Source organism: Bombus vosnesenskii, unplaced genomic scaffold (genome assembly GCF_011952255.1).
Source record: "Bombus vosnesenskii isolate JDL3184/JDL3185 unplaced genomic scaffold, Bvos_JDL3184-5_v1.1 scf7180000013302, whole genome shotgun sequence".
Classification (NCBI taxonomy): Eukaryota; Metazoa; Arthropoda; class Insecta; order Hymenoptera; family Apidae; genus Bombus; species Bombus vosnesenskii.
In genome coordinates, this window is record NW_022882951.1 from 3235010 (window position 1) to 3250846 (window position 15837).

General features: G+C 42.0%; 1 protein-coding gene across 1 annotated transcript in view; it reads right to left on the minus strand.

Moving 5' to 3' along the window:
- The window catches only part of LOC117234192 (matrix metalloproteinase-2), a 102143-nt gene extending 86901 nt beyond the window's left edge, over positions 1–15242 (minus strand). Inside the window, exon 1 of the mRNA XM_033495178.1 lies at positions 14903–15242. Coding sequence (XP_033351069.1) covers positions 14903–14995 — 93 coding nt within the window. The 5' untranslated portion in view covers positions 14996–15242. The remainder of the gene's footprint in view (positions 1–14902) is intronic.
- Positions 15243–15837: the final 595 nt, after the last annotated feature.

The window sequence follows — 15837 nt, forward strand, 5'->3', positions numbered from 1 at the left end:
AATCAAATGGGACCTAATGAAACGCGAACACGAATAAATTCGTTCGAAACAAAGGTCACGTCGATATTTTCGAAAGTTGGAAACTGATCGTGGACGAACGACCGTATCGCAAACCGAATTCTCGTGCAGTCTAGTTGTACAGTTGCATCGTAACGAAACCACGATGCAGGATTTATCGTCGAACATTCATTTCGGCCACTTGTACCGCGTTCGGTAATATCCGGCTGGAACGTTTCCGGAATGAAATGAGAAATTTCCGCCTCGGCTCGACGGAAAATGATTATCGATTAGTATCCACTGGTTAAAATACTGACTATTCGTTCGTTTATTCATCCGTCCGTTTTGTTTGTTCGTTCGTGAAACTTTGCAGGGAGAAACGATAAATAATAACGAAGAGAAGAAAAAAGAAAGATACGACGGGCTTTTTAATCGGCAAAAACCGAAAAAGGAAGGAAGAAAAGAAGGAATTTGTGATTTTACATAGCGATGAAAACTTTGTGGCATACGGTCGCGACAATGTACCATTTCCCAGCGTTTATTTCCGGACACGATCGTTTATTTGTTTAAATTTTACATTCGACGCAGTGGTACACGAGATGCTTAAAAATACGAATCGTGGTAGCCCATTAGACCACGTCGATTGTATTTTCGTTCGTTCGTTTTTAACTGTCGAGGTTGACTGATAGAAGATCGAGTGGATGAATTTGTAATAGAAAAATATAGTGAAATAAAGGTATAGGTATAAGTATATAATGTATGCTGATCCCCAGATCCTCGCTCTTATAGTGTTACAATACGACAGAAGATGCGACAGGAAAGAACATTACCAAAAAGTTAATCTTGTAACTCTAGCTGAAGGCAACAAGAAACAGCAATAGAAATCTGCTTATAGTTCTCTTCTTTCTAGACGTTGTCTAGACGTCTAGACGACAAAACAAAATTTATATTCAAGAGCACAATAATATGCATCTCTCCTTATTTAGAATCTTTCGTTGCATTAAATTCTGTTCTCTTCGTAACAGCGGTCTCCAGATCCCGGGTATACAAAGGAAAAGATGTAGAGTTTTTCTTAAAGTAATTACTTCGACATTAATTATTTCGAGTCCCATCAATTTCCGGGCTTATTAGCGACTGGATTTGGTAGAACGAGCTTTTCTGACCGAGCGCGAGGGATGATGACGGACCTCTATAGTTTTAGGTGTATTCCGAAGCACCAGATACGCTACAAATAAATCGAGTTGCAGAGGCGTCGACCGAAAATCGATCGGAATTCGAAGCGGCGAACCTTCGGGCACGAAATCGCATCTATCGAGTTAACTCTCTGTTCCTTTCAGTTTGCTTACTTGCGTTTGCAAGATATTACGCGAAATAAATTAATCGGTGAACGACCGAGCGCCAAAATTTCAGCAAGGTCTATAAGAATTCGATGGTTGTATGGTGAAGTCCGAGGGGAAAGAAACTAAGCGAAACGCGAGAGATTGGAGAAAAGATAAGGAAACTCGGGGAACTGAAAGGACGAAACTTGTTCCGGGAGTAAATCCTTAGAAACGGCGAGGATGCGCCGACTACGGCCACGACCACGACCACACCCTGCCATTCGATACGCGTACACGCGCTCCACTCGTAAACCAGTCTAATTTTCCTAGTTCGCTCGCCACGCGCGTTTATTTTCTCCCCTTTTCCTCTTTCCGTTTCCCTGTTTTTCGTTTATTCCAATAACGCAAGAAATATTCGACGACCATGTTCTCGCGCTGAAACAGCACGTGATACGTATAAGGTGGCGAGTAGAACGGAATCAGCGGGCCTCGTCATTATTTTAAATAAAGCAATTTGTAAAGCGACTGTTTCGACGATACCTCGCATTAGTCGGAGTTTATGGTTTACAGGGTGTATGCTGTGAATGTCGCCACTATTTTTCAGATTTTCGATAATCCGATAAAAGAATGTTTCTGTAAAAACGAAACGGAAATGAAAAGCAATCGAAGAACGACATGCAAAGTTGCGTGTATAGAATCAGACGTTGCGTTCAGACGGTCGAAAATCAATCTGTCTGCCACGAAAAGTAATTCCTCGAATGAGTCACGCACGTAGACTACATACAGCGACCCCTAAAAATATTCGTACACTACGCTATGACTAACTTTATGGTTCGATATTTCGCTTCTTTATAAAGCAATCGTCCAGGTTATTTTTTTTTTTTTAATAACGCGTCATTCGTTAGTATTAGTAAAAGCGTGTAACTTAATTATTAAAAATTCACATGCATCGTATAATCTGAATTGAAAAATTGCCGAAGAAAATGGTGTCGTATATCCAGCTCATAAAAACGTTCGAACACGTCTTACATTTTTCTGTTCTCTATCTCTTTCTCGTAATCCTATGTTCCAAGAAGGCAGAGAAGACGCGCTGTTTATGAATAGCATTTAGAGATGCATTAGACGTCCATGACTTCTTGCTACTCCTCAGTAGCAAATGTGACTTTGTCCAAAATCTGTCGCAAAGGAAAAATACGACGGTCGATATGCGGCAACTTGTAATTTTCCAGCGGGGAAAGGGAGAAACCTATCGTGAAATTGGTGCTGCGCTTCGTGTAATCCCAAGTACTGTTGCGGATATCATTCGACGATTTCATTCCGAAAATTGCGTTGGATCTATCGCGCAAACTGGCGCGCCAAGTCTTTCAAGTACGAGAGAGAAAAACAGAATTATCCGGAAAGTGAAAGAAAATCCGCAAATAAGTGTTTTAAAAATAGTTAGTTATTAGAAAAAAAGCTGGAAAAACGTTTCGGCCGAAACAATTCGGGAAACGATCAGGCAAACTGGTTACAACGGAAGAGTAGCTAGAGAACGATCGTTCATCGATAAGACGAACAGGAAGAAACGAATTTGCAAAGAAGCTCATTTCTAAGGATGAGTCACGATGGAAAGGCGTAATATTTTCAAATTTAATCTCTGTACAATTTCGACGAAAGGACTCTGGTGTAGCGAAAATGGAATAAAGAATCCATTTCAAGAATACAAGATGTACGATGAAACAAGGGGGAGTGAACGTGATGATCCGAGGCTGAATTTCCTCGTATGAAGTTGGAAATTTGGTGCTCGTTGACAACATTACGGATAAAAATCTTCACTTAAACGTATTTAAAAGCAATTTAGTTAAAAATTTATTTAGGAAATGGGGATTAATAATAGTCGTAAGTTTCGTCAGGGCGACGACCCCGAGCATAAGGCACGCATTATGCTACAGTGTTTATTATACAGGGTGGTTGGTAACTGGCGGTACAAGCGGAAAGGGGGTGATTCTACGCGAAAAAAGAAGTCGAAAATATAGAATACAAATTTAAAAATTTAAAGATTTAAAAAATTAAAAAAATAACGTCAATCGAGACAACGATCTACAGTGAGATCCGTTATAACGAGACGCGATAAAGTGGACGCGTACCGAGCGAAAATTCAAAGTCGATTTTCTCGAAAACAAAGCCTCGAACGAAAAATTGTTATTCTATATTTTCGACTTCTTTTTTCGCGTAGAATCACCCCCTTTCCGCTTGTACCACCAGTTACCAATCACCCTGTATAAATGCTCCAAAACTCTTCATCTCCGTGACAATCGTCGGACTTTGATCCGGAAACGAGAATTCACGAGACGAATTACACAGGAAAATTCAGGAAACTCCAAATCGAATGGGCGTGTATATCCGTGGAATATCTTTAAAAAATTTTAAACAATACGTCGAACAGATTAAAACGTGTTCTAAAACAAACTGTACAAATTTCCTCACGTAGTCATTTTATAATACTAAATTATGTTAATAAATAATAAAAATAAACGGTATCCGAATATCTTTGTGAGCCAAAAATACGTTATTTCTTTTGATAATTGTTATTAATATTAATACGACTTATTATTAACAAAATAATTGGGACGACTGCTTTATAAACAACCGATATATCGAGCCATAAAGTCATACTGTAGTGTCTGAATATTTTTGGCCGTCACTGTACACACAACCCATCGAGTACAAACGCGTCGACATTCTATTCCAGCGAACTCGAACTTTTCATATCAACTTCAATGTCGGCTATTTGTTTCTCGATGGGTGGGGATAAGTATCGGTGACTTCTAATTCAAACGCGCAATTTCGTAGAAAATCGTGACAACGCGTAGGACCTGGATGCGACGTACTCTTCTTCGGTTTGCGATATTTAACGAAAGTCCATAAAAAAAATTCTAGAATCTCTCGATAGTTCTATCGCTGAGACAGACTTGACCTAAATTCGGTTTCAGCCAACTTTATGCAAACAGCGCACATCTCTAATGGTGGCGACCGCAGTTGGCGAGCTGCGATTCTGCAAACTGCAAACAATCGCGAGCGACAGATCTATTCGAGGGATAACTCGTACGAGGTGGTGCGCGTTTACTGTTTACGCGACCAGCATATTCGGGTACCTACTTACTATCCTCGAAACGCGCGTCGTATCTCAACGGACTAGTGGAATCGATGTAAACTTTTCTCTGGAAGTAGCCACCGCGAACAGATTAATCGTTCGCGACAAGGTAGCTAGCTCTCCTCGTCGTTTCGAGAACATAATCACCAGCCACGTATCCAGGCAACGCGACATTTACGGCTTAAGGTAAAGCCCGCGATTTCCAACGTACACAGCTTTCCAAGATGTGTATCATATCGCTGTAACATCTAGTACTCCAATGGTCTGATAGGTCGTCGAAGGAAAGGATCGCCTTCGAACAAGAGGAAAATTAACATTTAACAGAGATTCTCTGCTATAGCTACCGTACGTAATTTCGTTATTTCTCCGTACTCTTTTCAATTATACGCAGTGTACAATATTTATACCGTCGACGAAACAAATTAACAATGTGCACACACATGTACATTCTACATTGGTGCGTCTATGAAATGCAAAAGAATTATCGCTATCGTTCCCATGGGCGTTTTCATTTTATCATTTGGAAAGCATCGTTAGCGTTGATTTTTGCGGATGACGTGTCGCTCTTCTAGGGAGCCGACGCGACGCGACGATGCGTATCTTCGTGTACTTTTTATTCCTCTTGGTTAAAACGATCGCAGAGCGTATCGAAAACTTGTAAAATCGCAGAAGTAACGGGGAAAATAATGGTGAATGATAAAGCGTATAAAAAGTTGGAAGAACGACAAGGGTTAAACGAGCCACGCGTGACTCATGGAAGCTTCAGCAGAAAGCCGATTGAGCGAGTTGTTCGTCCCGATACGTCCAGGAGTTGTGTAGACCGCCGCTAGTCGTCAACTCCGACGGAGGAATCTAATTTTACAACGACCTATATTTAGCTGAAATTTATTCCAGCAACGGCGTGCACCGGGTCACCGGACTTCTATTTTACCAATGCGATATCTCCACCGTCGGCCTAACTCGAGGGCGAGCACGCTTTTCTTACCGTTACTTTTGTCGACTATGTACATACTACTTTTATTGTTGCTATACACTTCGATGCGGGTAGTCGTTACGTACACCATAAAGATAGAGTCTCTGGCAATTTTACTTAAAATAAAAGAACGCGTGGAAAACTTGGAATCGTGATTTTCGTAAATCTGACAATTTGTCGAATCGTTTATCAACGACGAGTTAGAAATCGCCTTTCGGACATTCTAACGTACCCAGGAAACTAAAGGATCCCAATATGTAACAACGTAGGCGCCTATAACACGTAATCGTAGGCTCGTTGTTGCCAGTCGTCGGACAATAGAATCAAGCGTCGCGACTTCCTGGGTTAAATGCATTCTTGCAGAGACGATTACCGTTGTCAATAAGACCTGGACCTTTTAATTTACCGTTAAGTCGAACTGGGTGACTAATCGTTAGAGTATATCGAGTCACCGGCCTCTGAAAGTCAAGTGTCTTGTCATCGTTCTCGCGATGAAATTCACGTATGAATTCGTTCGCTTGGTCGCTGCTCCGATCAATTTTCGATTAATGTTAATTCGTTCGATCGAATGAAAAATACCGGATACGTGCTATAACTGCTGGCATATAAATTACAGTACTTGTCTTCGTCTTTTCAAAGAAAATCTTTAGAAGCGAGCTACTCCTTCGAACAGACGAAAATATTACGTAATTTGCATAAGTTGTTCGTCAAGTTATTCGTGGGAAGTACCGTAGGCAATACAGAGAGTTAGGCAAGAATAACACAATTTTCGACGTAATATCGATCTACTGGCTGGTGCTTTGATAAATCTCGACAACTTACTGAATTTCTCGGTACCGAACAATTAAACTCTGCGAACTCGTTGATGCGAAACGAATGAACAAATACATTCCACGAACAACTTCGAGCGAATAAAAGATTGTTTTCCTCGTACGAAAATTTCGTCAAACGAGTAAACGAATGAGTCATCTTTAATCGGATTTATTCGAAGAGAAAGGTGTATTTCCTCTTTAGGAAATGCGTCCTCGTTAAAAAGAATCTTTAGAGGAAAGAACTGGACGACGCGTCACGGTTTCTACGATCAAATTCTATTTAATTAACGTAGCTCGTAAGTGATTCCTTCGAGTCAAACTCGAATCGTTCTAAAACTGTTTCGCTCGTTAAAGAATATTCGAGAAAGATATCGCGATAGATTCAACGCTTCGAGATCGATTCGATTTGAAATTGATATAACGAAAATCACTGCTAACGATCTAGAGACCGAAGAGGAGAGAAAATTCGCTTCTATGCAGCTTGCACTAAGAACAAATTTCCCGGTGTCAATTAATCGCGCAAATTAGTTATCGCACATTTTCGGCAATGACCGATCGCCATGGAATTTGATGATTTCGGTTAAGATCCGAATCGTCGATCGAAATAATCTGTCTGTCGTGTAAAACTTCGCGAGTTTTCTTCCCGTTAATCCGTTTCTTGCGTTACGGTTACGCTATTCGGCTTTTTCCCCTAGATACAAGTTATAACGAAGTACAAAGGCCTCGATTGTTTTTCAAGCGACCGTTCTTTTCGACGCATCTAAGAGGTCGCGCGAACGTCAAGTGCGTTTATTAGCCGCGCGATACAACTTTTACGAGCGTTACCTAAAAACGTAAAGTCTCGTGGACTCGCACAATGCAATGCCTTGTTCCCGGAGCAATCTCTTTTCACGAACATGGACTTTTCTGCCACTTGAGAATCATTTCGAGCTTTTTCATACCGTTTTTTCGGAACGTGCAAACAGCCATCGACGATGGATCGGCTAGCCCTCTACGTATTAGCGGAAAGTTGTTCAACGTTACAGCTGCCTACGATACGCCGGTACGTCGAAAATAAATAGACACGTGCAATTATCTTGAACACCACTTCGATAAAAACCAACGCTAATTCTGCCAAAAGGACAGATGCGTGTTTTTCAGAATTGCGAAAACGAGATTTGCTCCGAGTCAGAATCTCTCGAAGCTTTTACGGTTTGGATCGTCGCTATTCGCAACACCGTTACACGTAGCACCGATTCGCTTGACATTGCTTCTTCTAACGCTATTCCAGACTTCCAGGAAAGAGCCGAGTCCAGAAGGAAAACGAAGGAAGGAAAGGAATTCTTTCCCGGAAGCCTCGAACGGCGTTAGAAGAACGGCAGCGTTAAATGTATCGGCGCTAAGTGTACGTTGCGTAATTTATTTCGCTAACTGCCTGTGCAGCTTTCGGTGTAAAAAATAAAATTCTCGAATTTTCGACTTCTTTTCCCTCGTTCGTGCTACCAGCGTGTACCGATATATATGCATACACAGTTATCGATCCTCGCAGCAGGGAAGGCATCGTTTTCTCGAGCATTCGTTAAGGATACTGTTGTTTCGTGACTAATAAATTCTTTACTCATCGTGGCTGCGCTACGTGCAAGATACGATGAAATTCTACAAGAAGAAAGAAACGAAACCGCCGTAAGTACACGCATCCGCATATAATTGCGAGCATGGGCTGGTCAACGATGAATCAGAAAACATCCGGTTTCCTTCGTGTATACTCGAATCGCTTCAACCTTATATTCCGTTCTCTTCTACAAACGACAAATGCAATAAGGAAGTAGCCGCTGCGGATTACAATCGCCGCTTCTCCACGTTTTATCGTATTCAGCGAGCATACGCAAACTTCCCGCAAACGTTAATTTCGTGTTGCCCAAACGTATTCCTAATCGTGCGATGTAGACGAGCGACGTGTCGACTGTAAAAGTTTTTGCAAATATCGTTAACGTATCGTGGCTGAAAATGAAATCGTGGCATCCCATATTCCTAGAAGGTTTATTTTCCACGTAGCAACGTTATTTCACCACGAGAGTATTTAACCGTCGAGCAGGAAAAGAGAGTCGTAGCGAAAGATTACAGCTGCTATTCATTGTTTTGCTATTCTCCGGCCCCGTAAGGTATTCCTGTGAAGGGTGACTTAAACGAATTTATGCTCGAGCCTGAAAAGACCGCTCCCACGCTGTGACAACTTCACGGCCCGTTTTCATCCGCTGCGCCGTGTAAATATTTGTTACGCTGAACGCGATGCGAACCACGAGGAAAGAATGGGTCAACGAAATAACGTATAGCCATTGAATACGTCGCTACATGTATAGGCTAGAAAAGAGGAATAGGAGCGAAGGAGAGCGAACGTTAGAAGAAACGAACGAAAAGAGCGCGTGCGGTATAGCAACGGAAAGAGAAACGGCTAAAATGCAAAGAGCGAAAGAAGTTTGTGATAAAAAAGAGAAAGAGAAAGAGGAAAGAAAGGGAGACGACATCGAGAGCGAGATAGAACAAAGGGCGTAGTCGCACCCTCCATTCACGACAGTCGGTTCATCCACGAGCGTCCGTTCGAAAAAAGAATAAACAATAGATACAAGATTAATATTAAACGCTGGACATTACAACGACGAAGAAATATAGGATTGTCAATACTTGACGCGAAACCAAAATTTAATAATTTTACTTATGTCCATCGATACCTCCCAAACATCTTGTTGCTCTTTGTTGATTTCAAGAATTGTTCGAAACTGTTTGAAAGCTAATTTGTACCCATTAATCTCACCAAATATCCTAATTTACGAAAGCGAACGTTTTATTCGTACGACGAGTAACAAGCGAAGATAGACAAAGTAATTGTTATTCGTGAATGACGAATAACGTTATTCATTCGTAAAATTAATTCGTCTTTGTCGCTTTAGGAATACCGATACAACGAGGACTCAGGAACAAATATGCGAATAATTAACAACAGATGGCGAGTTTTAAATAACGAATAATAGCGAGATTCGCGGATAAAACTACTCGAACGACGTCAATGAAAAATTTATTCGAACAACGCTCGACTTTTTACGTTACCAATAGCAACGAATTAATTTGTTCATTTTATCCTACGAGAAACGATGTATGTAATTATTGCTGGAACATCTGCGCGCGATACTCCGCGACGATCTATGGCATGTGGCATATGTGTATTATCAACGCAAGCGTCGAGCGCGTATATCGCAGCGGCGCCGTTACGCGATTGGCGCAGACGATGGATGTTGCCCGTGTGATTCGGGTTTAAGGCTGCTTCGGACACAGCCGCGGCGAACCTACCGAGGAAACCCGACCGTAAGACAAAAAAGAAAAGGAAAAAGATTTCGAAACGTTTAAAAACTTATACAAACATTCGGAAGCTAGAAAATGTAACAGTTTTTATCCTCCAATTGGGAAATATTTTATCGCATAGTTCGAGTTTTGAAAAAGAACCGACATCCGTTTGCCACGTAGATGAATAATAGAAGAAATTGAATTCCAGTAGACTGTAATTTCGTAATAAAATACAAACTAACGATCAAACCGTCGAACAAAGCAAAACTCTGTCAACTATTCGGACGATACTCTACGTAGGTACGTATGTACGTACATAATACGATATATTCGAAAATGGAAACGAGTACTAGAGTACTCCGATAAGATACTCGATACACGGATCGTTAGTGGCATATTAATCTACGTACGAACGAATGTCGAGTAGTAACGCGGCCAAGTAGAAATTTGCCAAAAGAAAAAAGAAAAGGTTAAAATCTAACAGGCGGTAGAGAAATGTAGAGGAAGCGATAGTAAAGAAGAGAGTTCCTCGGAATTTCCATAAAACGGCAGAACAATTTTTCAAAGTGAATGAAAATTTCTAGTGGCGGAAAAAGTCGGGATTCGGCTTGTTCGGTTTTAGCAGTGACGAACGAGTAGCGACGAAGTTTCGCATTGGAAGCTTGCAAACTGATTTCCATAGAAATTCGATTTCACCATAGGCAATGGCACGCGCTATCTGCAAACTTTAAATTCGCAACTGAAAATCTGCTTTTTTTTCGCGAGAACAAACGAAACGCGCGTATGTACAAACGTTAAAACCACGAAAATTAAAAATACACATATACGAGTCGGTACGTCCAACCAAAAACGCTTTTGTCATCGCGACGTTTTCCTGTCTGACTAATCCTCGGTACTTTATCTCAGAATGACTAATAAGAAGTTTCATCGTTAATTGAGACGCACAGCTGCGCCAAACGAATCGTCTTTCTTCTTTGGATAAAATAAACCCTAAGAATAATTACCACCGGTAATTAGCATAAACCTTATGTTTCCGGGCAAACGAATCGCAACAGGGTTGCAAGGTTCGTCGAAATTGCCCGATCTACCTAAACGCAGATTTCGTTTTTCTAACGAAGCGTCGAACGCGCGCGACTGCAAAAAAATATCTGTCGCAAAATCGCTCGATACACGTGGACAGTTCGTTAGAGAAATAACTAGAGACACTCGCGTATTCGAGAATCAACGAGGCGTTTTTTCTTATCGTATAGAGGCAAGGTGATCGATTTTTCTCGAGTTTTTGTAGCTGGCAGAGTCTATCGATGGGTGGAGTTGGCTCGCCACATGTGTTACTAATTACGCCAGACTGGCCGTTTCGCACGGATCCGATATAGAGATCCAGAGCTATTCTTCGATTCTCCGTTCGCCACCGAGTCACGCATCGCTGTATCTCGATCTTGCGCACGATTTATCGATCGTCAAACGGCGAGACGACACGCTTCTGGAATCTTGGAAACCGATCACGAAGTCAACGTTGCATTGCAACGCGACAGAAATCTTTCACCGGTTATATAACGCGCTAAAACGATGTTTACGCAGGATTTTACCTCTTATCGTTTCCTATGTGAAAGCAATACCTACGAATCGAGCGTAATCCACTACTCGAAGTAAACGAATAACGGGCAATATTTTTCATCGGCGTACCTGTTATCGTTTATTCGAGGGCAAATTTTTAAGCGCGTAAATTACCGCCAGTGGCGGTAGTACGAGCGTGAAAGTGTCGCGCAAACTATACGAATTACACTCGCTGAAGGAAATTGTATCAAGCTTTCAGGGTCGACCGTAATTACGAGGGAACTTTGTTTCATTAGAAGCGGCTCGATCCCACATTCACCGTAATTGTACGTCGCCTGAACCATTTTCGTTTTTAATTTCAACGACGAATATTTTGTATACCGCTCACGAGAAAACGAACAAATAGGAATGTGTAATAGGAACGGAAAAGCAAAATCTAATATCGATAAATAATACGGTTCTTCTATGTATCTTGGTCACGTGCGAATGTACACGAACTCGACGACAACGTATTTAAGCAAGTTCGATCGAGCAAGTTTCTTAATAAAATGCTAGTTATCAGTGACGTTAGAAACGATAGAACGGAACAAACTTTACAGCTGTTTATCCGTTCAGCTGGATGTTCAATTACGATCAAGCGTATTTGACGCGAGATATCGATTTACAAGAAAATAGGCACGTTTGAACGAAAGAGCAGCGACCTAAAGTCGTTTTCTTTGCTGTTTTTTCCCCTGGAGACTTTCCCCAACGCCACGCTCGCTCGTCAGGCTCAAAGTGGACGGAACAAAACGAAATGACGCGACGACACACACGTGCCCTCTCTTGATTAGCGTCTAGACGCGTTGCTTGCGTACAGACCAACGTAACCTACATACACTGTCACCCGTCAGTTTAGTATCCGGACACATTGCTCGATTTTTAGTACGTAATAGGACGCAAACACCGGGTTCGAACGCAAAAATTAACGACAAATCGGTCGTCTGTAATGACGATTTTATTCGACATCGTGATTTTTCGAGCGCGACAGGTTAACGTATTTAAAGATGATACTAACCGAGGATATGTTTCGAACGCGAGTTACTCGTTGACCAAACGCGTACGCACATGCTTATACAGAGGGCACAAGTGCGTGTGTCACATCTTGACACACAGCCGAAGCATTCTGTATACGCGCCGGCGCTTCCTGCAGTTAACGACCTCGATTGCATATAAATGCCTGGCTTAATGGTTTCGAAGTAAGGCCGAAGGCCTCCACTGATAAAATCCACTCTCTCCTAGCGGGATTCACGACGCCCATTAAGCCTCTTTCACACGAATATCTATCGGACGATGTCTATGGTTCGCGTGGTCATGCATTTATCGCGTTATATTATATTATCGTAACGATTGCATCCAAAATAACTAACTTGTCGCTGTATATCGCTACATTGGTCAATCGTGGAGAAAAGCAGCGGTTGAATTGCATCGATCCGTAATCTTTACGTTCCCGTCTATGACTTTCGTCGACGATCTTCGTAATCGTGTCTTGTTCACATCGGTACACGGTGTCGACGAGTTATTAATACGAGGTTGCTATGAAATCCGACAGCCGGAGATTAGTCGGTTGTAAAATACTCGATAAATACAATTGGTTGGAAGATAGTAGGAAACGAAGGAAAGAAATAGTTACGCAGGAAGGAGGGTTGTGACGACGCAGGCGCTACGTCCGAAAGCTCGCAGTCGATATACGCGACTTTTGGACTGACTGGCTCTTAGTCATCTCGGCACACATTCGCAAACTGGCTCTGTTCGTGACACACGCACGAAGTAATGCCACGTACACGCGTTCGAGACCGTGCAAAGAAAAGAGTTAAGCGTGAGCTTAGACACGCTACCAGGGTTAAATATATTTTCCGTAATCGCGTTCAAACTTTCTTATACAGCGTGCACCATCAAACTCGCCTTCAAGCGTTATTCGCTTTGTCGTTCGTCGTGTAAAATGCTATACGCGTTAAATAAGCCTCTACTACCTACGATCGACGCTTCGATGCGTTAAAATACCATCGATTCCTTGATACCGCTATACGCGCACTAATCGGTGTTTAAATATTCGTGCGAGTCGTTTCACTGAGACACGAACAAGATGGAAGCGTGAGAGAAGTATGGCTCAAACTGCAGATCGGGTGTCCTTGAACGGGCAACATTCGTGGCCCTTAATTTAGTATTCCGTGTGTTCGACTTCCTACGTTTCCCCCCGAAACTTCAACCCTCGCTTTTAGCATTAACAGATCTCGTGTGAAAAAGGAGAAAAAAAATGCAAAGCGTTAGCCACAATCGCACGCAAGTGGGACAGCGGCGTTCTGTATTTTTAAAGCAATTAGAAATGGAAGAAAGTGTCACAATGTGCGTGTACATGCATCGCATAATTAATTCTTCGCGTATGCATTTTTACGATCTCATCCAACGTTTCGCACAACGACGTTCTCCTCTTTTTTTCGTAAACGGAATCCTATACTTTTTGGGTGTAGTCTGATCGACGTAACTTTTCATCGAGATACTTACTACTTAACGTGTCGATAATATTAATTTACGTTGTAACCAAAAGTGTGCAGTTCCCTTTAAACGCGCGCTACCTAAGGAATTTATTAGAAAAGGCGTACGCGAGGCGAACAAGTACCACGTACTACGCTAAGGTAGTGGTATCGATTACGAGGTACGGTAAACACGGATCAAAGCTTCTAATTGCGAATTAATACAACCAACAAACAACGCACTCGTTTCAAGTTCTAATTTCCCGACTATTCGAATTAACGCGCGCGTACTTCCAAGAACCCGAATAAAATTAAACTACTAGCAAAATTTTTCAAACATCACGTTCGAAACATCGTATTACATACGACGCGAAGATTTATCTTATTCTAATACAAAGGCTACAGTCACGTATAGTGAATCATAAAAATATATGTACTTTGTAAAACGAACGATGTCGGATTCGATTAATTTTTTAAGCTTTTCTATTTAGTCGTTGTAAAGTAAAAGTTGCTGTTCGACGAAATAATCGTTCGTCGAATTAACAAAGGAACAGGTAACAGAAGCTGGGCTTTCGAGGTGTATCGCGAAACTTGTTAAAAATTCATCGGACGATGCGACGAATAATTAATCCCTATATTCCATGTCCCCTCTTGAGCTATACGTCAGCACCCACGCTATTGTCTTTATCTTTGCACGAGATCTTTGTTATTCGATTTGATCCAAAATAGTCGATGGATCGTCAAGAGCGACGCAAAGTATGCGTTACCGTACGACGATCTAGACATCCATTTCGTTCGAAGATCGTGTCGGAATAATGTCCTGTCGTAAAACCGTGAAGCAAAGCAACCGTTATCGATCTTAATTCGCTCAACTTTTCCCAAGTATTTCGATTATACGAAAAATGATTAATCACGGTAATAAACGACGAATAGAACGTTAATACGAAAGTGAATATAAGCAAATGAAATTTGCAACTTTCTAGATAAAAGATACGTCCCACGCGTAAAATAACGAGCTACGACTTTACCCCGTAGAGAAGACGCGGCGATGAAAACGGGTACGATTAACCCGTAACTATTAAGACAAGGCGATGGTATCTATGAAAAGACAGCGATATTTTCTTTCGTGTAATTCTCGTTTCGTTTAATTGGGAAAATACTGGACGGGGTGCGACGACGACTCCGTCTCGTGGCGTACCATGCCATTTACGCGAGAAAATGACCATCCATGAACCACTTACGAGTTAATTGTACAAGTAATGGAAAATTGTGTTCAGTCAACTCACCACTTTGTCGTCCGCGTAAATGACGGAAGATCGCGGTGCCCCAGTAGCCATCACAGTGAACAGCACCATCAAAGTCGTTCGAAGCAGTATCATCTTGTAACCGCGAATCTTTTCGTCGCAACAGGACCAACCAACACCAACTTTTATTCTCACTTGCACCAATCAACCAACAACAAGAAGTACATTCCCTCCGGGCAAAAAGAAACGCGATTTGACGATATACAGCAACTTTCAAATAACGGAACTTCACCACCGAGTTAAACCCGCACACGCGTTACGATTCTAGAAAATTATCGAAACGAATAAATATAAATCGATGTAAGAATATCGCAGGTGGCATTCGTGTTCGTGTACGTGGCACGAGGTTTTCGCTACGCGAGGTATCAGAAAATCAGTTTGCAGACGAGGGAGAAAGGTAACGCCTCAAGAAGTTGACGAGAGAGCACCGATGGACATGTTCGAAGCGACCTTCCTAGGAGAACAACGATTTGCTCGATGCCACTCGATAGATATACGTATGTACACTTTTTTTCTCCTCTCGCTTGCACGATTTCCCACTCCCAGTTGGTTCGTAACGTGTCACACTCTTCTTCCGTTCTCGCTTCCTTCGCGCAAATCTGCCTACTTTCGTCAACTTGGCGTTTCTTCGCCGACGCCGACGCCGATGACGACGGATTTCCAGTTCGTTCTTTCCTCCGTGTTCGGACTTTCCAACTACTACCACGTCCATCCGCCGACCTACGACATTTTACACATCCTGTAGTACTGTTATTACTTCGACAAATATCCGATCGACCCTATCGAAATACGTATAACTGGCAACTTTCTAGCTCGCAACGTTCGATATTTCTTACGCGTTTTAAAGCATCGAACGATATTTCATTCCGGATGCTTGTTCCACGTAACGAGGAAAGTCAGAGCCATTGGTCGAGGAT